At 47.5% G+C, this 24507-nt stretch overlaps 2 protein-coding genes across 3 annotated transcripts; both read left to right on the top strand.

The window, feature by feature from the left end:
* The first annotated feature begins 6208 nt into the window (after positions 1–6208).
* On the top strand, positions 6209–18322 carry ANKEF1 (ankyrin repeat and EF-hand domain containing 1). 2 transcript variants are annotated; one of them, XM_071548100.1, is made up of 9 exons: positions 6209–6569; positions 7026–7225; positions 9416–9565; positions 9954–10077; positions 10767–11571; positions 14145–14371; positions 15578–15738; positions 16904–17023; positions 18057–18322. In XM_071548100.1, the coding sequence occupies exons 1-9, from the start codon at positions 6224–6226 to the stop codon at positions 18180–18182; spliced, it is 2259 nt and encodes a 752-aa protein (XP_071404201.1). In that variant the 5' UTR covers positions 6209–6223; the 3' UTR covers positions 18183–18322. The 2 variants fall into 2 exon arrangements, 1 of the variants encoding a protein (XP_071404201.1); XR_011697080.1 differs by having other exon boundaries at positions 6224–6569; positions 15578–15691; positions 18057–18094.
* A 1778-nt stretch (positions 18323–20100) lies between these two features.
* LOC139685312 (tubulin tyrosine ligase 3-like) lies at positions 20101–23790 on the top strand. Its single transcript, XM_071582007.1, is given in 13 exon segments — positions 20101–20140; positions 20209–20312; positions 20436–20765; positions 20906–21034; positions 21115–21229; positions 21327–21434; positions 21603–21644; positions 21647–21827; positions 21902–22050; positions 22130–22376; positions 22456–22891; positions 22964–23125; positions 23686–23790. Coding segments are annotated over 13 exon segments (2148 nt in total).
* The last annotated feature ends 717 nt before the right edge of the window (positions 23791–24507 follow it).

Genomic DNA, 24507 nt, shown 5'->3' with positions numbered 1-24507 from the left:
CCAAACTCGGATAGGAACAACACAAACAGCCTCACTGCAGTTATCCCACACATGCTTACTGAGCCTGACAGGGGCACTGAGGGCTGGGCTGTGGCATTTGGAAATGAGGCACTAAGGGAAATTGCCAGAAGAGAAACAGAGAGCGGGGGCAGTCCCAGTGTTGTTGCTGTTGCCTTCTAGAATGACTCAGGCTTCACTTGAACAGTTTTGTGCATTTTTCCCCATTCATTGTCATTCCCCTACTGTTAATAAACAGGTTTTCTCTTTCCAGTCTGTACTGCGAACGATTATGTTTTCATTCAAGTCTAACGCAGCTCATTTATGTCATTGTGCCACACAAACTCTGTGGGGATGGCTGCGCGTTTGGGTTATTTACAGACCTCGCCGTTCCACTTCTGTGGCGACTCTGAAACAATTTAGAGGTGAAACAACTCTCCAGCGCTGCTTTCCACGGCAGGAGCAGGAGGCTGGCAAGTGAGTCGGCAGGATTAAAACACAGGCCACGACACCCAACTTCTGCCCCGTGTGGCCGCCTCGCCCCGGGCGCTCGGAGCCGGCCCGGGCAGAGCCGAGGGGGCAGATGGCGCTGAGGGGACCCGGTGGAACTGAGGGGACCTGGTGGCGTTGAGGGGACACACCGGCTGAGGGGACCAGCTGGAACTGAGGGGACCCGGTGGCGCTGAGGGGACCCAGTGGAACTGAGGGGACACACCGGCTGAGGGGACCCGGTGGTTCTGAGGAGAGCCGGTGACGCAGAGGGGACACACCGGCTGAGGGGACCCAGTGGAACTGAGGGGACACACCAGCTGAGGGGACCCAGTGGCGCCGAGGGGACCCGGTAGGGCCGAGGGGTCTCGATGGCGCCGAGGGGAGCTGGTGGCGCCGAGGAGACACAGCGGCTGAGGGGACCCAGTGGAACTGAAGGGACACACCGGCCGAGGGGGGACCCGATGGCGCTGAAGGGACCCGGTGGCGCCGAGGGGACACACGGGCTGAGGGGGGACTCGGTGGTGCTGAGGGGACTCGATGGCGCCGAGAGGCCTCGCCGCCTCACGGCTGCCGCGCGCGCGTCGCCGTTGCCAAGGGGACGACCATGGCGGCCATGGCGGACGCTGAGGCGGGCGGGGGTCCGGCCTCCCCCGGCTGCTCAGGTGAGTGCCGGGGCTGCCGAGCGGCGCGGCCGCCGCCGGGTTCGGTGGTAAGAGGGCGGCGGGGCGGGGGCCGCCGCCTTCCCAGCGCTGCGGAGGGGCTGGGGCAGAGCCGGCGGGCTATGAGGATGAGCGCAGCACAGGAGCCGCTGTGCCTCGCGGTTCTGAGAGAAACCCCCGGCGCTGGACATCGCTCCCCTCACGCCCCGCCCCGCGCTCAGCGGGCAGTTACCTCAGTCTGCGTGTCTGCACGGTCACACCAGCGAGTCCTTGGCACCTCACACTGTGCCGGTCAACTCCAGCTCTCCAGCATCATCCCTTTCCAGCAGTTTCCCTCCTGTTAAAGTCACTCTCCTTTACCGACCACCGTTCCTCGGAGTCGCAGCCTGAGGAAAATAAACTAACGCCAGATTTATCCCTCACTGACTTCTCCAGGGCCCTGGGCAGGAGCGGCCGCTCACCCTGCTCCTCGCTCCTTGTGGAGCAACCCCTCATTCCCAACTCCCAGCCCCTCATCCCCGACTCCCAGCCCCTCATCCCCGACTCCCAGCCCCTCATCCCCAACTCCCAGCCCCTCATCCCAACTCAGCCGCTGCAGGCGCTTGCCCGGAGCCCGGCCCTGCTCGGGGCCGCGGAGCCGCCTCCCCTCAGTCCTGTCCCGCAGGTGCTGCTCGCACACTGATCGCCCGGAGCTGGCTGTCCCCGAGGGCCCCGCGCTCCTGGGCAGCATCACATCTGCTTTGGGAGAACGCTGAGGTGACTGCGAGCTGCAAGGCAAACTGCGGACAAAAGCAGGCACATCTTTGATCTGACCCAGCCATAACCTCAGGACCGCCCTTGCGGCGCTCAGTGCTGGGCCTGGGCCGGGATCTCGGCACTGGAACCCGCTCCGTTCAGGCTGGAAGTGCCCGACACTCAGAGCTCGGCTGTTCTCAGCCCCGGCAAAGCCTTTCTGGAGAGTTCACACCAAGGAAAAAACCCAACATTATCGGCTATTCATGGTGCTGGAATTCAGTTTTAGAAGAATTTTTTTGCATCACTCCTATTAAACATTAGTCACAGCCAAAAATCCTGTGCAATTACTCTTATGAAGCTGTGAATTTAGTGTGGCACTGTTACCATACTGGTTCCTTTTATACTGACACAGGGGGCTCATGCTTATCTCTGTGGCCAGCACGCAAAGGGATTAAATTTAGAAAGTGCTCAGCTATTTTCTCTCACCAAAGATAAAACACATGAAAATTTTGTTTACTGGTTTGTGAATAGTGATAATTAACAGGATGTTTTCAACTTGAAATGTTGAAACTGAAAAATGTTGCAAAGTTTTAAGAGGGAGTCACAAGTGCTTCCCGCAGCACTCGGGCACCAGGCTTTGACAATCAGTGAGTGAGAGCACTGGGCACAGACCTTCCCTCTCTATCAACATACCTCGACCACAGCTTGGAAAGCTTTGTGGGAAAACATAAATCTGAATAAAATGATTTTTTGAATACTCTGTATACTGGGAAAAGGATTAATCTGGATTTGAAATGAGTTCATGCTCTCATCCAAAACAATGATACAAACTGGCAGAATGAAAGTAGCGAGTCTGTTTGTGTTTGTCAACAGATAAAATTGTTGCTAAGCAGATCTTACAAGCCTGGGATTTATGATTATAGCTTCATGAAGCCCTGCCCAGAGCAGGACTGTCTCAAAGCCACACTACTAATCCCTCATTTTCTATTAAAACATCTGTTACAGGTTAAGTGATAAAAAAAAAAATCTATTGAGTCTGTATTGTTGTCTTTGCTTAATGAAAATTTGCAAGATCTGTAGTTATACTTTCACTTTAGACACCTGGTTAATTCACTTGTAACTTCACCTGAGTCTGGATAGAGTTTTCTGTCCCACCTGTCTGACTTTGCTACTGTAGAAACTTTTAATGAAACTTGATTCAGTCACTTCCCAGAAATACTGCAAAGTATTAACTGTCACAGTTAAAATATTACGGTTGTTTTCATGCAAATTGTTGGTTCTTAATACTTTGAAGCAAAGGCTTCAAACTGGGTAGGGTTTCACTGGTGGCTGAGTTGCAATATTGTGATAAAAATTCTCTTATGTTTATGGAAATAATTTTATCACTGTATGTGAAGTATTAAAAGAATACTGTGATAAGCAGCTGCAAAGCACCAGAAAAAATCCTATCAGGCTGAACTGGGACTAGAACTGTAACAGACCGTGCAATACCCTGAGAGCAAAAAGGAAAGTGTGCAATAAGTGTGAGATGTGCCATCAATCTCACATCCTGCACCAGGCAAAGGTTGTAGGGAGCAAGTATTAATTATTTCACTTTCACTTATTGTACTTTCACCTGCTGGAAAACACAGCAGCCTGGGACCTGCTAGTTCTGGATGCTTGTACATCAGAAACTGAGTGTACCATTTGTGCAAGAGAAAGCACTGGCACCGTCCTGAATGTGGAGGATAATCCAGAAAATAAATCCAAATCCATACGCATTGAATATTATATCCATTTGTGCCTTCATCCAATGTTACTAACAGGTTTTTGCCAACTGCAGTTCTGCTCACGTTCTATGGCATTACTAACCTACTTCCAAGGAGAATGTAATTTTTTCAGTGTTTGCAACCTCAGGGAGAGAAAGACGGGAAGAAAAGGCAAGTTTTGGTTCTATGTGAGTTTCAGAAAAAACTGCCATGCAAAAAACAGATGCAAATAATGAATAACAGTGGGAAGAAAGGGTCTAGTTCTTGGAAGTTCCTTACTGATACAGGATAGTGGGAAATGGAAAAAGAAAGAACTTTTAAGCTTGTCAGCTCCATCTAAGGATCTTTAAAAACATTTCTTTTGCTGAATTTCAGTGGTGTAAGTACTGTAAGAGCCTTCTCTGCAGGACCTTCCCACTGCTTCTCCTCCCAACCCCTGCAGAGTTTACACCGCTACTTTCTCTGTGCTCAGAAACCAGAAAAAAACTTTCTGTATTGAGGATTTGCTCAGAAATTACTCCCTAATGTTTCAGGCTCTAAAAGCCAGGCTCTGTGGGGGACTCCAGTGTTCTCTTCTATCAGGACATTGCACTCAAGTAGCCTCATTTCTCAGCTCTAAACTTTAGGACTGCAGTGCTGCCAGAGTTGTAACCCTTGTCAGTAGAATAAAAATCTCCATTCTCTTTCGCTGAACCCAATTCCACAAGGTGAAAGAATTAAGTTATTGCTACTTAATGATTGAATTGTGCAATGTAAGAATACTCTTTGTATATGATCATAATGAGGGTTGTATAAGACCTAAACAGAAAAGAATTTAGCATTTAAGTAATGTCATATTGCAATGGAGAAAGCCCCCAGCCTCTGCAGCGCTGACCTAGGAGGAGCTGACCCATTCTGGCCAGATTTCATTGCAAAGAGAAAGCTTTTGCATTTTGGTACCCACTTAAACACTTCTTCAAGGGAGCAGCTTCTAATAATAACATCATTTGAATAAAACATAGTGCAGAGCTGGTCAGAACTGTGACAATGACAGTTTTTCTAGCAAAACATGAATTTTACATTATTTTTAGAGCACTTCACAGACTAGAAAGGGCAGATTCTAAGTGACTCCAGGCTCTTCCTCCCTTTTCCGCACTCCTTGTGTGAAATACCTCTGCTGTTTTACCTCCAGTACACGGCAGGAGCAATAAGCTGCAGTCAGGTGTGTTGGGTGGTGTGATGGGGTTCTTTTTCCTGTAGCGCTGACTCAGGTCTCAGAAATCTGTCAACACCAAACTTCACCCCATGTCTGTTGTTCCAAACATAGGCCAGCCATGGAACTTCAAGAGAAATGGAAGGCAGTAGTTACAGAAACAACAACTGGCTTATTGTACCTGTGGTACAAAATTTACCTCTCTCTCTCCATTTCCAACATGATTAACCTTCAGTCATTTCTACTTTTCCTGCAGTTTTCTCTCAGGCTTCCTTTCCAAAATCGGAGGTCTTGTCTCAAAAAATCTGTGCATCCTTCTGCATCTGTCTCTTAAAACTCAGCTTTTCTTAAAGCAGCCAGCAGTAGCCAGGCAGATGCTGAGTGGTTCCATTTACAGACTACATTGCTAATGAAAAAAACCCCAAACCAAACCCCTAGCGAGACACTGTTCCTCCACCTGTTTTTGTTGCATGTCCTGTAGGAATTTTGGAAGATGGGCTGACCCAAGGCTTGCTGAAGCTGACAGGAAGCTTCCCATCCACTTAGGCAAGCTTCAGAAATGGTCCTTACAATGTCCGACCCTTGCTTGACCCTCCAGCCACGTGTGCTGAAAGTATCTGAAAGAGGCTAAAAAATCCCCCCAAACCTCCCAAACCCAGAATTGAGACAAATGCAAAGCTGCTTTCCAGCACTGCATTTTTCTCAAGGAGGACATCTTACTTCACCTGGAGGAACTTTTCCACAGGATAGTGTCTCACTGTATCTTTTTTCCCCCAAAGTTTTTGCTGCAGAGAAGTTCAACTTACTTTTTTATGTATGTAGCCTGGCAGGCAGGCCATGCATCAGCTACAAAAAAAGAAAAAAAAAGTGCTCAGGTACTGGGGGGGTAGCCTGGCAGGAAGGCCATGCATCAGCTACAAAAAAAGAAAAAAAAAGTGCTCAGGTACTGGAGGGGGGGGTGTTAGTATCAATTTTATGTTTCAGCAAGTGCAGAGGACACTGTGTTTTGGGATTTTTTTCCCCTTTGAAAATGAGAGATGATCATCTTCCCCTTAGGCTTGCTTCTAAGTAATTGTAGATTATAACAGTTCCTAGAATGGAAAGCTGTTACCCTACAGTTTCTTAATTTTCTCCTTGAATGAGACTTCTTTAGAACAGTTGGGAGATTAGAAAGCAAAATTCTGCAAGGTGCTTTGTGGGTTTATATAGTCTCTATATATGCTGTATATAACAAAGGATAAATTAATTCAAAGCTTAATGTTTTGTCAAGATACAGTGGACATTTTCATGCCGTGCACATAGTTTGTATTTATAGTCTCATCTCTGTGAGATTACATGTTCTCTTCTCTCCCCATGCAGAAATTGCTTCCTTGAAAGAAGACATTTCTCCTTATTCCAGGATGTTACCAGTAGATAGAAGACTTCTAAACTTACAGATCTACAAACTTCTCCAGTGCGTTCACCAGAAAGACAAGAAGCAAATAGAAAAGCTGGTGCAGAAGGGATTCCCAAATCTCATTAATTGCACAGAGCCTAAGGAAGGACATAGTGCCTTTCATTTGGCCTCCATGAAAAATGACATTGACATGTGCCGCTTCCTGCTGGAACAGGGAGCTCATCCAAATGTCCAGGACGCAATGGGACGCACTCCGGCCATGAGGGCAGCGGAGCTGGGCCATGAGGTGGTCTTGGAGTTACTAGCAAAAGCTAATGCAGACATGACTGCTGTGGACAATGAAGGGAAAGGTGAGAGGGAACCTTGTCAGACCAGAAATACCATCAAACAATCTCTGAATGTGTTACACACTTCCTACCTATGCTGTGCCCCACCCATAGAGAGGAGCTGTGGTTGAAGGTAATCCTTACAGCCCAACAGAAGCCATTGGCCATAACAGCTTTGATGGAAATGGAAATCATTCCCCCTGAACAGTGAAGGCCTTTGAATCTTAGCTCTCCCCAGTGCATAGCTTAGAGGTAACTTGTGACTGGGACTACTGTGTCTCCTGTGACCTGTCACATGCTAAATTCTGGTTTACTCCCCAGGTTCAAAGACCCTAAACTAAAACTCTTTTTCACATGTATATAACCTAAGGGAAGTTAAGGGGTCTCTGTTGAAGACTGCTCAGCTGTGAAGCTGACAGCCTCAGCAACCTTCATAGTAATTTTATATTGTCCCATAATCTCCCCTGTCTCTCTTTGCAGGTATTCTGTTTTACTGCCTTTCACCTACAAAGCGACACCACCACTGCCTGCAAATTGCCCTGGAATATGGTGCAGATGTGAACAACTGTACCACTGATGGGAGGTCTGTGCTGCTACAAGCCTGTGAGCAAGCTCATGAAATTAAAGAAATGTGTCTGATTTTCTTGGAGAAAGGAGCAAGTCCCCATGCAAAAGACCCGGTATGCGTATTTCTGTAACTAAGAACATATAGAGGAGTATAGAATAATTACCAGCTGACAGGAATGTAGGACCTTAAATCCTCACATTGAAATCATTAAGCAGTAAGAAGTGCTCAGCTCTGTGGTCATGTCTATTCCCATCTTCTGTACCACCCTTCTGTGGAGGAGAGGTATTAAAGTCTTCTGCTTGATCCACCGTCTTGGTTTGAGGGGAAAAACCAAAATGTTTACCCACAAGCGGGGGAGGGGGCCTCCTCCACAGTAATCACACCACTCTTTATCAGATTTAAGAAAAGGAATTTTAATACAAGAAGGATAACTGTTCTTAACTGCTATATATAAACAGACTAGTGCAAACCGCTTCCCCAACACCACAAGAGAAAGAAAAAAAAAACAACAACAAAACCCAGCAGGTTTTCCTCCGGGAGGAAAGTTATACTTAAGCAGTGTCAATGTCACAGCCCGGCTGGCTGAGGAGTGAGTTTTCCAGTCCCTCTCCAGTGAGACAGACGAGTGGTGAGCTCACAGATGAACTCTGTCTCTTCCCCCTGCGTTCCTTGTCCAAGAAGCAGGAAACACGAAGAGCCAGAAGCAGTCCCGGGGCAGGCAGCAGCAGCGGCGACCAGAAACAGTCCCGGGGCAGGCAGGAGCAGCGAGCTGGCTAGAAGCAGTCCCGGGGCAGGCAGTGGCAGCGAGCAGCCAAAAGCAGTCCGGGCCAGGCAGTGGCAGCGAGCGGCTGAAAGCCGTCCGGGCCAGGCAGGAGCAAGTTCCCTCCTCGGCAGCCACCGCTCCCACTTTCCGTCGAGCTAAAAAAAAGGAAAGATGTCCCCAAAAATAAAAGAGACAAACCTGCCCCCATCCAAGTGATCAGCAGTTAACTACTTCTTTTGTTAACTGCTGGCATGGGCAGTTAGTGGCAGGGGAGAGAATTTACATAATAATCCCAAACTACAACATCCACGTATCCTGATTTAGATTTTTGTAGATCAGAGGGCAAAATATTTCACAAAACCAAAGTGGAACTGGGCCAGCTCTTAGGAGCTGTAGTTCACTGCACTTCAGAGGAGCAGTGCTGATTTGTATTTTGCCTCGATGTGACCTTAGGTTTTCGGAGTTGAAATAATATTCACTAAAAGGTGAGTCCAGCAGGATCAACTTGATGAGGAACCAAGGCAGGGATGAGGCATAAAAACCTTTTCTCTCTTTTGTATGTTTTAATCACTTACTTGCTTGCTTCTTTAATTTAACAAAGACCTGAAGAACGGAAGCTCTGTGCTGTTAATAAATCTAGAAACTCAAGCTTTCCCTTAATGTTATCCAAAGCTTTTGCTTTGATTCTGGTTTTGCAGTACCCTTTCTAGCTTGTAGCTGTAGAAAACCCAATGTCTGGACATGCTTATCCCATGCTCTGATACACATCTCCACATCAAACACTCAGTGTACCCACAATATGAGAAACCTGCTTTTTTTTTCATATGATAGGCACATTCCCGTTCATGTTATAGGAATGGTTTGCTTGGCCAAGAAAGGCAGATATCAGGGAAGAATGTTTGGTTCAGTGGAAAAAATCCATGGATCACTGCTGTCTTTGACCCTCTCCAGAGTGGCAAGTGTTGCTGTGAGCCAACATGATACCAGCAGGTGATCCCTGATCTAAGATGCTCTCTGTTCTTGGGAAGGTCGCCAGATCTGCCAGTCAGCCATTATAAAGAAAATAGGTCCTTCTAAGCACAAACATACATCATTATCTACAAAAAGACAAATCATTCATGCACTAGAGCGTGATCTTTTCCTCACAGAATGGTAGTGAAATTCCCCAGTTGCTCTGCCTTCCTCATAGCACTCTTCCAGCCACAGCTCCTTATTTCATAAGCTGAAGTGGTGTTTTGTGTTAAATGTTGTAAATATGCATGAGAACATGCACACAGAATAAAGGATTCCTTAACTAAGGAGTTGATTTTCACAGGCACTATTGAAGGGACTGAAGCTCCTAATGTATTAGCAGCACCATGACCGGACTCTTAAAGCTTACCTACATGTATCTTTGAAAATATTAGACTTGTCTCCTTTTCCCAGTAATAGCTAAAAGGAGACTTTCAGTCTGATGCCACCTTGCAATGATCAGATGATGTTGTTCCAGCCTGGATTAGCATATGGAGCAAACGGAATTGTTTTCTTGCTGCCTTGCAGGCCACGGGTCGCACGGCTGTGATGGAGGCTGCGAGGGAAGGTGCTGCCGAGGTGGTGCGTGGGCTGCTTGAGAGAGGAGCTGATGTGAACCTGTTCGACTTTGAAAGACACAGTGCTGCACATTTCGCAGCCAAAGGAGGCTTTTTTGAGGTATCATCAATTGTGGAGTCAAAGCAAAGTCTTGGGTTTGTTTTGAGTCCAGTATCTCAGCTGATCAAAGCATAATAATCAGTCAAAAGCAGCTTCTTCTTAAGTATCAGAGGTGATAGGCCCGACAGTGGCCTGCAGTGAGTGGACAGGAATGAAGATTGTCCATGGAGTTTACAACTGCACAGGGTTTCTGTTTCCTCAGTTAAATAAGCATAATGCTATAGAAAACATTAATGTTATGTGTGCATTGATCAGCTGGACATAGGAGAGAACTTCACTGCACAAAATGGGAATATATGATATGGAATTTATTTGTAAATCAATCTCACATTTTCCCATCTTAAGAAACAGAAAGGAGTTTTGGTGGTACTGCCTTTTTCTTTTCTAGATTCTGAAGTCTATTTCAGCTTATAATGGAGACTTGAAACTGATTGCTATGAATGGTAACACTCCACTTCATTACGCTGCAGAGGGAGGATTTGCAGACTGCTGCAAGTATATAGGACAAAGAGGTACATTAAAAATAAGTTACTTTGCAACTATCATCTATATTTTATTTCTGTGCCGAAGAAAAGTTTTAGTTGGATTTATGTGAATTGCATTGAAACTTCCAATAGAAAATAGATTTTTGCTTTGCTGATAGTTTAAATAAAAATCTCTGTGTAGTCACAAGTAGAACTCCATGCCCACGGGTATTGAAACACACTCCAAAGCAGCTGTGATCCTCTCCTGACTGAATTAGATGATCATAGCACTTCAAGCTTTGATTCAAGAGGACCATGCAAAATACTGTGTTCTGTTCTTGTGACTCGAAGTGATCCATTTCCAATTTTAGTGTTGGGGTGTAGAACACTGAGTGATATTTTCATCCTGGTTTGTTTCTTCTGAACCTTGCTCAACACTTTAAGAAAAATGTAAAGTTTCCACTGAACTTCTACCTTTCTATACATATTCATGAGTGGATGGATAAATAGAGCATGGTTTGCTCAATGCTTCTCCCTTTGGGAAACAAATATGGACATGTGGCTGACCTTCCAGTCTGGGATCAATGATGTGGTTCCACTTACTATGACTGTTTATTGTTAAAACAGTCTAAAACTGTAGGTCTGTGGCACTGAGTTGCCTGTATATTGCAAGTTCCTTATATTACATAATTAGGAATTCCACTGCACTATCAGCTAAATTGTGTCCATATTTTTAGGCTGTGATCCTACATGGAAAAATCTGTTACATTGGACCCCAAGAGACGTTGCCAAGAACGGTGGTTTTAAAGCAGCAGTGACAGCTTTGCGTAAAATCGAAAAAGGCTTTAAGAAGTCATCCCCCGATAAGGAGAGCACTGCCTGGCACCTGAAGCTGTACGACTGGTCCTTGGAGCATGAGGATTCCCTGCGCAAGGAGTTTGAGGCTGTGCTCCAAGAAGACGGGATGGTAACCAGAGCTGACTTTGTGTCAGTTATTCAGAAGAAGTGGGGTTTTGTAGGCGCTGAAGAAATAGAAGCTGTTGCTAAAATGCATGAAGAGTCTCACCCTGACAGGATCGACATCAATGAGTTTTTTAAGGGCTCAAAATACTTGGAGAAAAACTTTCTTATGTCATCCTTTGGGCCCAAAGTGAAGAAGAAGAAAGCGGTGAAAGCAAAAGGCAAAAAAGGCCTTCCTGTGCCGATCTGTGTCATTCCAAAGAGCGAGTACCCCCGTGGGGAGGAAGGCTTCCCTGCCTACATGGTGGAGGCTTTTCCAAGTGTTCCTGAGGGCGAGCAGTTCAAACGGGAGCACCCATCTGCCCATCCCGTGCACGATGACCGGGCCTGGTACATAGACGAGCCAAGGAAAATGTACATGGACATCAACTATCTTGTCAGAGTAGGAGACATCGTGTCCCTGCAGAAAGCGTTTGAGGAGGGGGTGCCAGTAGACATCAAAGATAAATATTACAAAACACCTTTGATGGTTGCGTGTGCAAGTGGGAACATAGTCCTTGTGCAGTATCTTCTGGAAAAGGGGTAAGATAATTTCAATTTAATTGCTATTTCGGAAAGGTTTTCAAAAGCATACACTTCCAGTAAATATTTGGATGCAGCAGATTTGTTTTTTGCTTACATAATGTTTAATACTAAAGTTAGTTCCCTAAGATCCTGATTCACAGGTTTAGTTTATTATTTTTCACCATTTAGTATTGGGGAAATGGAAACACCCAAGAGACAAGATCCCCAGGCTTGACATTTTGGTGTCTGGGCTGTTGGCCTTTGGTCATCTGCAGACTTCTGTTAGAACTGCTGTTTGTTCATACCCACGTCTCAACTAGTGCATCCTCAAAGCTGAACTCTCAAAATGGGGTGAATGATTTTGGGGAAATCTGGCTCAAGAGATTTGCCTGAAATCATCAAAGAGATCCTGGACTTCCCTGTTCCACATGCCAGGGCCTTTGCATGCAAATGCTTTAAGCCTTATAATCACTTTCTTCTGCAGCTGAGGCAGCAGGATTTACACCAGAAGCCACTGCTGCTATTTATTCTGTTCCTCACTTCAGAAGTGCTTCAACGGTTTTGTTGCCTACAGACACACTTGTGAAAAATTGCAATGATGGCTTGAAAATGAGAGCAATTTCAGGAAGATTCAGTCATACTTGTGTAATAGCATAATCTCTTCTTCTTGTCACGCTGCTGTAGTCCTAAAGTTATTCACACACATCAAAGATATTTACATTAACTTTGTTCTTTACCCATAGATACAGTTAATTTTAACATTAATATCTCAGGATAAGTGGCTGTAGTTGCTGCTGTGCTTCCTGCAAAGATTAACACATGGATCTTTACACACCCTGGTAATTACACTGACATTCCTGGAGCATATGGAAAGTTGTGTAATGTGTATATTCAGGTTTGCCAAAGATAAAGATGTAAGAACTACCAAATTAATCTACCAGATTAATCACTACTTTTACCAAGCCTCACTAGACAGCACTGTAGTTACATCATATTTAAGAGTTAGACCTAGAAACGTAAGAGCTTAGCTTAAAAAAATAGTACCAGTTTAGAGATTTTTAAATTGACAGAAATTAAAATAGAGAGTAAAGTTATCAGCAGTGTTTTGCTTTGCATCTCTCAGCAGCATGGACTTTCAGTTTGGCATGGCCATGCAAATCCTTTTACATTATAACCTTTTCAGTATGTTGTCACAAGCTCATACTGAATAGAAAACAAAACATTTATCCAGAACTCTAGAAAATTCCAAACTTTAAACACAAATTGGTTGTAACTACTTTCTATCTTCCTCCAGAAAGACTTGGAAGTAAATTAAAGTTGTACTAAAGGTAAAATCAGTGCTTGATTAGGAGAAAATACCAAAGAATTTTGAAGTCAGTGCTGTGTTATTCCTGTTCCCGTTGGTCCATTTGTTTCTGATATAATGAAGCTGGAAAAAACAATTCAGGGGCATACAGAGCCTGAGTACAGACATGGAGGTTGGGTTGAGAGAGAAAGTGGGATAACTGGAACAGCTTATCTTAATGAGAAATATAAAGGAAATGAAAACTGCAGACGAAAAAACCATAACAGCTTAGCAACTGCAAGATAACACAGGTAAAAATGGTAGGTTGGGGTTATTTACTGTGTTAACATCTCACCAAAGGCAGAATTCTGAAAAAAGATTAATCTGTTCTTTTATCTAGACTTAAATATTAATTACCTGACCTGAAGAGCAAAAAGCTGTCCCTGGAAGTAGCTTTCCTCATATTTTTTTCTTTCCTCACCCTTCCTCCCTGTCTTTTGAGAAGACAGCAGCTTTTTGTCCATGGAGTAAGTGGGACACTGACCCTAACTCAGTTCAGGACATCCAGGGCTGTTAATGCTTTTCCTCAGCTTCATCCCTTCATTCAGTCATCCAGCATATTGCAAATATTGACCCTGAACTAGCTCTTGCATCCTCCAGAACATCCCAATTTTAATTTGGGAGCAGAAACAGATCTAATACAGCAACACATTAACTGAAAAAGTGTTCAGTGCTCAGATTTCTGAGGCAGCACTTCTGTAACTCATTTGTCAAAGGGAGAAGCCAAAGCACAGACATGAAGCAGGCAGAGGGCAGCAACACTGAAAGGAAAGGGAGAGATGAACATTTGTGCAGGTAAACTCTGCACATTCACACATCGGGCAGTGTTGCCACATTTTGTAGCACCTGCTCCTGGCTGAGAAACTTATTTTTTTAATTCCTTAGTCTGCTCTCTGCCATTCCCAGGGAAGCTGGAGCACAAACATTAGAAGCATTTTACAGGACTGAGGTGTTTGAATGCCTGTTTTTTTTCCTGTGAAAACCTCCATATAGAGGACATTGTGTTGGCTTGGACTGGGACACGATCACCACCCAGACACACTTTTATAATTAATATTCCATGAGAAGCTCTGTATCAGAGGCACAAATGGTTTCAGAGTAGCAGCAGCAATACGAAAATATGGAAATACTGACGTGGAATATGCCATTGCAGTGGGCAGTTCCCACTGACTCTCCTTGGGGCTGGGGATGTTACTGCAGATTCTGGGCAGCTTCCCCTGCCACAACTGCTCTTATTCTTCTGCAGGGCTGATGTCAACATGACAGACAATTTCCTGTGGACTCCTCTGCATCATGCCTGCTCTAATGGACACCTGGATATTGCTGAGCTGCTGGTGAAGGCTGGAGCAGCAGTGGATGCCCTTGGAATAGGCAATGCCACCCCACTAATGAGGGCCATTGAGGCCTGCAGCCTGGACATTGTCTATTTTTTGGTCACTGCGGGTGCTGACATCCAAATTACAAACAGCAATGGTAAATACCAATGTTTCAAAAAAGGCTACTTCTTTATTAAAAACACTAAGCTCTTGGAACACTTTGAAAAGCATTCTGAATTTAGGATTGCTATCAGGATCAGGATGAACGTAACAGCTTCAATTAGTTTTCTACAGTGTGGAATCTTTGTTGTAAATAGTCAGCTTTCCTGGGTTTTATGCATCTAAGAAATACAGTAACATAATTAATTACACAATTAAGGAGACTGTTGCTCCTCACAAGATACATACAGAGTTATAAGTGGCTTTAATTAAAACATTCTATCTAGTTATTATTATTGAGGGGAAAATTAGATTTCAGTTGTGGCCGGTGTATACTCTGCCACCCGTTTAAGTGACTTATTTTTAGGCGCAGGCAGCCCTGGTTACAAAAATCCATTGCTGTTCTACAAAAATATTACTCCCTGAAAAAACAAATCTGAACTGATACTGAAATGTAACCTCCTCACAGCAGATCCCTCATTCAGTGTCATTTCCTCTGTTTCTGCAGTACTTTAAACAGTTAACATGCATCACATTTTCAGCTCTTGCTCTAACATGGGAAGAAACATTGCCTCACAATGAGACTTCCCTTGCCAAAATGCCTACGAGGTGAAACCCTGCCGGTAGAAGGGATGCATTCCCTATTTCTGGTACCATGTGGAGTTCTGGTTCACACAGCAGTTCAGCCTCACAGATAATTTACAGCCACAGAGTCTCATAGATCCAGGAGAGACTTTTTTCCTTTATTAAACACTGAAGGTGTTCAGCCCCATTTAAACAATGGGGCTTTCCCTTGCCAGCTACAGGAAGAAGGAGACAGCTACAGTAACTTGGTCTGCATTCCTAACCTCGTACTGCCCCAGCCATTTCCCAGTGCTAAATGGTCTCAGAGGTCAAAATGACAACCTGTAGGACCAGAATATTAAGCTGCAAATGTCAGGACATTAAGAACAAAGCCACCAGTCCATGATTTCCAGCAACATTGTGTTTCAAGGCTCCTTTCTGCAAGTCCTTATTTCTGCAACCAGTGCTGGTGACTGCTGGTTCTCACACCAATGTCAGGCATGCTGCTGGCACATGGAATTGGCCATAAAATAGTGGCCAAATTAAATTCAGTTTACTGTACTGTGATTATAAAACTGCAGTTACAAGTGCCAAAGTTAATTTTCATGGTTTATATGAGTATTTATGTTATTAAATACAGGAAAGAATGCTCTTGATATTGCTAAAGTATTTGAAAATGCCAGGATAATTGATCTGCTCCAAAATCTTATGGATAATTTGCAAGAACCTGAAGATGCAGCAAAGACAGCAAAAGGTGGGAAGCCAAAGTCATCAGAGTCACAGAAACCTGAGAAAAAAGAGGTATGAGAGATGGTAACAAAGGACTGATTTGCTAATAATAGAGTGCTTCTTTCTTTCCTTTCCTTGCCACCCATTTCTCTCTAAGCTATAAATCAGGCAGCTTTGGTAGAGTGAGTATTTTCAGATGCCAGTACTTGTTAGTACTAGTACTTGTTCATCAAATAAAATTTTGTCTTGCTAATTATAGAAACTTCCTGACTTACCCAGACCCACATAAGAATTATGCCCTATATCTGACAGGACACAGAAAAATATTTCCTTTTCTTTTTCCCTCCTCCTGAAGCTTATGATCATCCAGCTCTGCTGTGGTAAACACTGAACCACTGGTAACTATAATTTATTAAAAGGGAGCATCTGTTTCTTCACAGGATAAGAACAAGGCCCTTCAAATTGATAAAAAGGTCTTTTCTTTCTGCAGTGGAATTCAGTGAGATGACATCAGGCTTTCTGACATCCCATTCCTCATCTTGTCCTGTATCCTTCCTCTGCAACTGTTGACCCGAGTCCTGTTTCTCAAACCCCACACGGACCTTTGCCTGTTGTGTTTCTGAATGCATTTCCTGCTCCCCCAGGGAGCCTCGAGTGCCTCAGCATTGCCCTTGTTCCCAAGCTGACATCCGTGACCACATCCTGGTACTCTTACTGTGGATGAGACCTTCCTGATTTCCCAGTGGTACTCGTTAGTCAGCCCCAGGGTGCTGTCTGGGGAGAAGATGCAATTGCATCTGCACGGCTGGAGTGTCGTTTGGCAGTCCTGGACTGTGTAATGAATGTGTCCCGGCAGCAAAATATTGGGTTCCCCCTTTCAGAATGTTCTGAATGCCAGGGACAGCACAGGACCTTCACAGGCAGGAGGATGCCCTTAGGGGCTTGTGTATTTATCCCTGGCAGATGATGGGATCACCGAGGTGATTGTCTTGTGAGCCATAAAGAGCAGTTAATGGCTTAGTGCCCAAGGACCAGAGGAATCCTTTACCTTTCTAAAGGTTTGCACTCACAATTTTTGGTTTTCAAAATAATATCAGCTTCAAGAAAAACAGATTCTGAATGGATTAGGAAAAGTACACTCACAGTAAGGAGATTGCAGAGGAGCATCAGGAGATGCAGGATGTGCATCTTGATTCTGACCAGGATGTGTTGGCATAACATCTAACTTCTCTTCCAGTCTCCAGAGGTGTATCAGCCAGCTGTAGAAAAGGCACCGCGTTCCCATAAGACCAGGGCTCAGAAGTCTTTGGTAACAAAGGAGAGAGACAAAGAGGACATCACCTTCAGACCCAGAAAAGTACGTACAGTAGCAAAACACAAGGGCAGTTTCGTATTAATTTAAAGGTAGATCTTGCTGAGATCAAAATCCAGAACAATCAACGACTTCGCAATGAAATGACTTCACAATTCAGCTCTTAGAGATGATGTGCCACAGGCTGGAGATGTGGCCACAAAACGAAGGTAAACTAAAGAGTTCATGGATATGTATTATATAAACACATATATTTATATTAAACAAATTATTGTGGAAATCAAGTTCTTACCAGATTTTAAAATAGGGTTAAAGTGGACCCACAGTAAAATATAAATGCAACTACATTCATGGTATGGATTTTTACACTCCTGCTTTTAAAGGACAGGAGTTTATGCATAGGACAAGAACCAACTTCTAACTTGCCTTTTTGATGAGTTATCACATGATGACTTATGTCAGTGACAGTTACTGACCTGGATGGATTACAGTACATTAACTATTTACTTCCTAGAGCTAGAATACTGGAAATACAACTCCTCTGCCAAGGACTTGTTAATACCCACTTAAAAATAACCGAGAAAAAGATGATCGCAGAGAGGTAATTTTTAAAGTTTTTTTTCTCCTTAAAAAGGAAGAGAAGACCACTGCTGGCCGAGGAGTTGTGTTTGGAGTTTGTTCATCATTTCCCTAACCCTGATTTGTGCTAGTTTCTGCAATGGTCCCAGGGGACTGTGACTACATTGCTGGTGACTCTACGGCTAATTACTATTTTTCACTCTGAGGATCATGGACCAAAGTCAGTAATTTTAAATAATTACCTTAAGATCTTTCCCACATTATCTGTAATCTGAGCACATGGCATGTTATAGATTGGAAATGACAATAAGAGAATGCCCTGCTTATACATACACAAATTGTTGTCACATCATCTGCTGAGAGGCCACAGTAGTTCTCTTCTACACCTCCGAGTGGAAAGGAGTGCTAGAACCAGGCTCAGTTTGGCTAACGGTACCTTCCTAATGTTTCTGTTGTGGAAGTCACATCCCAATTCACTACAGATATCTTTATTTTGTAGATATGGAGCCCTGATGCTGCAACAATGGAGCTTGTAAGAAAGCAAGAATTCCTCCATGAACGTGATACTCTTTGTGGTGACTCAGAGAGCTTTACAACCCTCTTTAATAGAAAATTTAAGGTTTAAGCCCACCAGCTGAAAGAAGCTGCTTCAGTGTGTATTTTGAGGAGACAAAGATCTAAAAGGCTACTCCTCTGCAGGGGAGGAATCATGCGGTGCTCAGTAAATATGTCTCGGTTACGATAAAAGAAAATCATATCAAATTCTTCCTCTATAGATTATGTTCCTTACACACAGTCTTTTGTTAAGGGCTTAGTCTGGAAAAAGGTTTATCCTCATGTGATTCCAAGTCTTGGAGCTGGCTCAGCATACTACGTGGAATAGCTGCTGTTGTGACACACACATGTCCTTTGTAAAGGTCTGGCCTTAAAAGGCTATTTTTTATCCCAAGATAAAACTCCTTCCTGGAAGATACATTACCCTTTAAATACATAGATATGAAGACAGCATTCAGTAATTACCTAAGCCAGGTAGCTGATTGTCTGCAGAAGCAACAGAAAGTTCAGAATCTACAACCAGAATTACCACTGCCTGCATAACACTCAGTGGCAGAGATCCCTTTTTAACTCCAGCTGCACATTCAAACGGGATATTTAGGAGATAACCAAGGCAAATGCAGAGCAAGTAGCTATATCTAGAGAGATGCTAGTTTCAAATACCACTACTGAACCGATTATTGGTATGAACATGGTCATGTATAAGTAGTTTATGACAAGTTGCTTACACAGAGAAAGTATCCTGCTACATGTAGCATTTTAGTAGTTCAGTATAAAGACTTTACAGGCAACTGAGCTACCATTTCAAGTTTCATTAGTCTTGGAACTCTTAATATCAGTGTATGATTTTTGTCTGTCAGCATAAAACTGCTGGCTGCAGATGACTTTAAATAACAAAAATAGTAGTGCTAAAGTTAAGTCATAGGAGGCAGTGTGAGCCCATGAGCAATTGTAAATAAAACTGCATCTCTGAAAGGAGAGGCAAAAGGGCAATTTGCTAAAGAGTAGCCACCAAAATACTATCAAGCAGGACCGTTGGAAATTATAACTTATCCTATAGAGCAGAACTGTATTTCTAGCAAAGGTCTCTCATGGGGATTACATAGGAGAGTTCAGAGCTTTCACATCTCTTCCTGGTTGTTAGTACAAGGTCAAGCAGCACACCATTCCTTGTGGGATCCTCATCAAAGTTCTCCAGAAACCTCCTGGATTGATGGTGCTTTGCTGTGGTGCCACTTCTCCAGCAGCTCTCAGGGTAGTGAGAAGTCCCCCACAAGAACAGGGACTTTAACTTTGAGGCTGCTTTGATCTGCCTGTGGAGTCACGAAACTGTTAGGGTTAGAAGTGACCTCCACAGATCACCCACTCCAACCCCCAGGAGGTTTCACCTTCCTTCTCCTCCTAGAGGCTGCAGCTGTGACATCACAGTGGTGCTGGGGTTGGTGGGTGCATGCTGGGCTGTGACATCACAGTGGTGCTGGGTTTGGCAGAGCATGCCCTGGGCTGTGACATCACAGCGGTGCTGGGTTTGGCAGAGCATGCCCTGGGCTGTGACATCACAGCGGTGCTGGGTTTGGCAGAGCATGCCCTGGGCTGTGACATCACAGCGGTGCTGGGGTTGCAGAGCATGCCCTGGGCTGTGACATCACAGCGGTGCTGGGGTTGCAGAGCATGTCCTGGGCTGTGACATCACAGCGGTGCTGGGGTTGCAGAGCATGTCCTGGGCTGTGACATCACAGCAGTGCTGGAGGTTGCAGACTGAAGGAGGCAGAGCCACCCAAAGCTCGTGTAGCCATCAGGGTACCATGGGACAGTGTCGCAGAGAGAGCAGCACTTCAGGCCCACAGCCCCATAGGCAGGGGCAGTGCTTGAGCAAGTGACACCACAGCTGCCACATGGCCCAGCAGGGACAAGGGCACAGCAGGGCATCCTGGGGCTGTGCAGTGCAGCCGGGACACGTGTGTGAACTCAGCAGGCCAAGGAATGCTATGTCAGAGGCCCCAGGCTCCGTGAGGCAGAGGCAGACAGGTCAGCACATTCTCCCCCTCCTTGCCTGCCCAATGGGGCCATGGGCTCAGACGTGGCTCTTCTCACAGGGCAGGTGGCAGCTGCCACCTCCAGCCACCACAATGGGTGCCAGCGCTCGGCTGACCCTGTGCTACTCAAGAAAGTCAAGCGGCATGTGGAGAAGGCCATTAAAGTGAGGGTCCTGATTTCACCCCCTGCAAAATGCCACACTCTTGCATTTTGGCATTTCTGGCTCAGGAGAGCTGAGCTGGAGGGGCCAGGGTGGGGCAGGCTGAGCTGTCTGGTCTCTGCGCAGGAGAAGAAGATCTTCGCAGTGCAGGGTCCGTACCCCGTCATCCGCAGCCTGCTCCGGGCCCGGGGCTGGGTGGAGAGGAAGCTCCCCCGTGATGGCAGACAGCTGAAGCAGCAGCTTGATGGCCAGAAGAAACAGCAGCTGGAGACAGAGCCAAGAGATGATGGTGATGAGCAGGGGGAGGCTGTGCTGAACCCATGTGGTGGGGCACAGCCTTCCCTGGGGACCACAGAGCCCCTGGACTACCCATTGCCATGCAATGAGGAGGAGGAAAAGGAAGATGAAGACAAAGAGGAAGACAGTGAGAACTCTGATGACATCCATGACCTCATGGTTAGCTGACAGAGCTGAAGCTGAACCCTGACACAGCCCCTGACACCCTTCCTTTGGGATCCCCAGGGCACAGACTGGGACAAAGGACAAGGCTGGGATGGGGGGGTCCCTGTCTCACCCTGACCCACTCTCTCCCACAGTCCTACCTGGTGCGGGACCAGGTGCCAAACTTCCTCTGGACCATCCGCCTCAGCAACATTGACCAGGAGCTGCTGCAGAAGATCGAGGTGGTGAACCGCTATCACTGGGTGCACGCCCTCAGCACCAAGGTGGGAGCCTGGAGGCTTTGCAGAGGGGCAACCCAAGGGATGGGGGTGTCCAACAAGGATCAACAACCTTCTCTAAACAGGAGGGGCTGTGCCTGAGCCTACAAAACCTGCCCTGGATTGAGCAAGCCGACCCCAACACCTTTTTCCCCCGGTGCTACCGGCTGGGGACCATAGAGGAGCGGGAAGCCTTCATTGGTGAGCTTGGGGCTGTTGCCCTCCTGTTCCCCCTCATGCACCCCGTCTTCCCATGTCCTGTGCAGGATTGGTTGGGGATGATGCCTCCCTCTTGCAGAGGATTTCTGCCTGACGGCAGCTCGCAGCCTGCTCAAACTGGCCCTGGAGAAGGCTGGGGACAAGCTGGTGGGGACAGAGCAGCACCTGAAATCAGACACGGGGCCAGGTGAATGCACAGAGCTGGGCCGGGGGGATAACAGGAAATACAGAATGAGGGAGGTGTCTTGGGGGCTCAGCTGTTCCTTGTTGTGGCTTGGAATCCTCCACATCCTCCTTATGGTTATAGCTCACCACCTCACCCCTGTGTACCCAAAGCCACCCCTCCCACGGGGAGGTTCTGTGCTTTGACCCCAAGGCTGCCACAGGAGCCCATGCCATTCACAGAAGGGCCAGGGTACCCCCTCTCCTCTCCCCGCTGGCTGGTGGAGAAGGCCCTGGAGGTCTGCGAGCAGCACCTGGGTGTCCTGGGGCACCAGGACATCGACAGGAAGACCCCGTCACCCTGCAGGACATGCATCGACTGGGATCGCTTCCTGCAGGATTACTACCGTGTGGCACAGTGAGTGTTGAGCGGGACGGGGGGCGGGAGGTACCATGGTGGGTCCGTGCTGAGCCCTCCCTTCTGCCCCACAGTGAGGGGGCCGGGCTGGAGCTGAGCGGGACACAGCGGGAGCGGTGCCAGGACCTGCTTCAGCGCCTGGCGGAGCAGCTGCCACAGTTCAGCATAGAGGGCGATCTCAATGTCTGGATCCTCAAGCCCAGCGCCAAATCCCGAGGCAGGGGTAAGGCTGGGGGAGGCACGGAGCACACACAGACTAGCTCTCCACTGAGGAGAGGCCTCACCACCACTGTGTTGCCCAGGCATTGTCTGCGCGACGCGGCTGGAGGAGGTGCTGCAGCTGGCGCGGGGCTGCACGACGCCGTCGGTGCGGATGTGCGAGTGGGTGGTGCAGAAGTACGTGGAGCAGCCGCTGACAATCTTCGACACCAAATTTGACATCCGGCAGTGGTTCCTGGTGACTGATGGTTATCCACTGACTGTGTGGTTCTACCAAGACTGCTACCTGCGCTTCTGCTCGCAGCCCTTCTCCCTGCAGCACCTGGAGCAGTGAGTGCCCCCCACCCCCAGTCCCCATACTGGGCCACCACAGCACCCCACTGACCCAGCCCTGCTCTCCCCACCCCAGTTCCAGGCACCTCTGCAACGTCTCCATCCAGAAGCGGTACAAGACATCACCATGCCACGACCCCCGCATGCCCCGCCACAGGGTCTGGTCCAGCAAGCAGTTCCAGAGATACCTGGCAGGGCTGGGGCGGCAGGATGCCTGGCACCAGGTGATGGTGCCTGGCATGAAGGCGGCAATCCTGAGCTCCCTGCGCTGTGCCCGTGACCACATGGGCTTCCGCAAGGGCAGCTTTGAGCTCTTTGGGGCTGACTTTCTCATCGGGAAGGACTGCCAGCCCTGGCTACTGGAGATCAACTCCTGCCCCACCATGAAGCCCTCCTCAGCCGTGACCCAACGGCTCTGTGTCAATGTGCAGCGGGACACACTCTGCGTCGTGCTCGACCGCAAGGACAACCCCAGCTGTTCCACTGGTGCTTTTGAGCTCATCTACAAGGAGGTAGGCTGGGGGCTCAGGGGCAGGTAGCCCCAGGCACCCCAAGCCCCCACTCCCTGCTATGTCTCCCTGCAGGCAGCTGTGCCCCCATGTCTGACTGTGGGGATTAATCTGATGGTCAAAGGCTGTTCCCTGAAGAAACCCCGGCCAGCAAAGCACCGGTCACAGGACAAGCCCCCCACCACTACGCCCAGTGTCCCCCAGCTCCCTATGCCCTCAGGGGGGAGAGCCACCCAGGTAACCCAGCCCAGGGCAGTACAGCAGAAGGTGCCTCCTCTGGGGCAACAGAACAGCTTCTGCCCCTCCAGCTCTGGCCCTCTGGCACCGCCACAGCCCCCAGACTGCTCTGCTGGGAGCCAGGAGTTGCCATGGCTCCTTCACCTGGTTGTGCAGCCCCACGATGCTCAGCCCCCAATCAATAGCCCTGTGCCACCACCCCAAGGAGCCCCCAGCAGCCCCTGGCAACCCCTGGGCTGCGCTGCTGGGAGCCAGTGGCTGCCAGGGCTCAGTCAACCCCAGGCAGCTTTGCCTCCAATCAGTAGCAATCCCCTGGATATGGTGCCTCTACCACCACCCCGGGGAGCTGCAGGCTGCTCTGCAGGAAGCCAGGAGCTGCCATGGCTCCTTCACCCGGTTGTGCAGCCCCAACATGGTCAGCCTCAGGCTGCTTGGCCCCAGGCACCTCTGCCCCCAATTAAGGGCTGTTCCCTGACTAAGCTGCCTGTGCCACCACCCCAAAAAACATCCAGGAGCCCCTGGTGACCTCCAGGCTGTGCTCCCTCCTCCCGTTCTGCCAGGCCACTGCACCCACCTCTGCTGGAACAGAGCAGCAGGACCCCCGGCCTCTGCCCGGGGCAGAAACAGTTCCCATCAGCTCACAACAGACCACAGAAGACCTGTGACACAGAGACAGCCCCCACGAGAGGACAGCACACTGCCCCCATCCTTGCTGGGGACACAGGGCAGCACCCAGCTCCCTCCCACCCCAACGAGACCCCCTTGCTGCCTCACGGTGCCTGCCTCAACCCTCACACGTGCCTTAATAGACTGCTGTGATAAGGAGCCTGGCGTGAACCTTCTGTGTGTGGGAGGTGTAGGCACAGCCAGGACTACCCCCAGAATGGGGGTGTGGGCAGGAGCTGGGGCTGCCAGAGCAGCTCCTCTGTCAAGGGCAGAGAACAGGCAAGACCCTATGGCTCCCCAGTGACTGTACCCACCAGGCCTGTGCCTGCTACTTCTCATTGGACAAGGTGGTCATGATTGTTGAGTGACTTGTGTGTGATGGATGCATGTCAGTTGTGTGATCAGTGTGTGCAAGGTGCATGATACATCAGCTGCAGAAAAGCTCTTGTGTTTCTGGCAGAGTTCTGTTGTGAAGATTAGCTGGGAGAGTTCTCTGCTCTTAGAGCCAGTCCCTCAGCTCTTCTCTCTGCAGGTACCATGGAGTTCTCTTCACTCAGGAACTCCTGTGTTAGGGTACAGACCATTTTCTTCTGTGTTCATCAGGGCAACAGCTGGGTCTGCCTCCTGAATCAGTTTGGATCACATTGTATGAGTAGATTTGTTGGTGACTAGCCTCTGAAAAGGCTGTTTGGAAAAACAAGTACCAAGAGGGAGCC

The sequence above is a fragment of the Pithys albifrons genome, chromosome 2, assembly GCF_047495875.1.
Source record: "Pithys albifrons albifrons isolate INPA30051 chromosome 2, PitAlb_v1, whole genome shotgun sequence".
NCBI lineage: Eukaryota > Metazoa > Chordata > Aves > Passeriformes > Thamnophilidae > Pithys > Pithys albifrons.
The sequence above is the reverse complement of the archived record's forward strand: the minus strand, read 5'-3'. Positions and strand labels throughout refer to the sequence as shown.

Bases quoted from the DNA above. Each gene is read 5' to 3' on its own strand.
- ANKEF1 (XM_071548100.1), top strand. From the start codon at position 6,224: ATGTTACCAGTAGATAGAAGACTTCTAAACTTACAGATCTACAAACTT. The intron at 6,570-7,025 runs GTGAGAGGGAAC...CTCTCTTTGCAG, and splicing joins TGTGGACAATGAAGGGAAAG to GTATTCTGTTTTACTGCCTT. The intron at 15,739-16,903 runs GTATGAGAGATG...CTTCTCTTCCAG, and splicing joins AGAAACCTGAGAAAAAAGAG to TCTCCAGAGGTGTATCAGCC.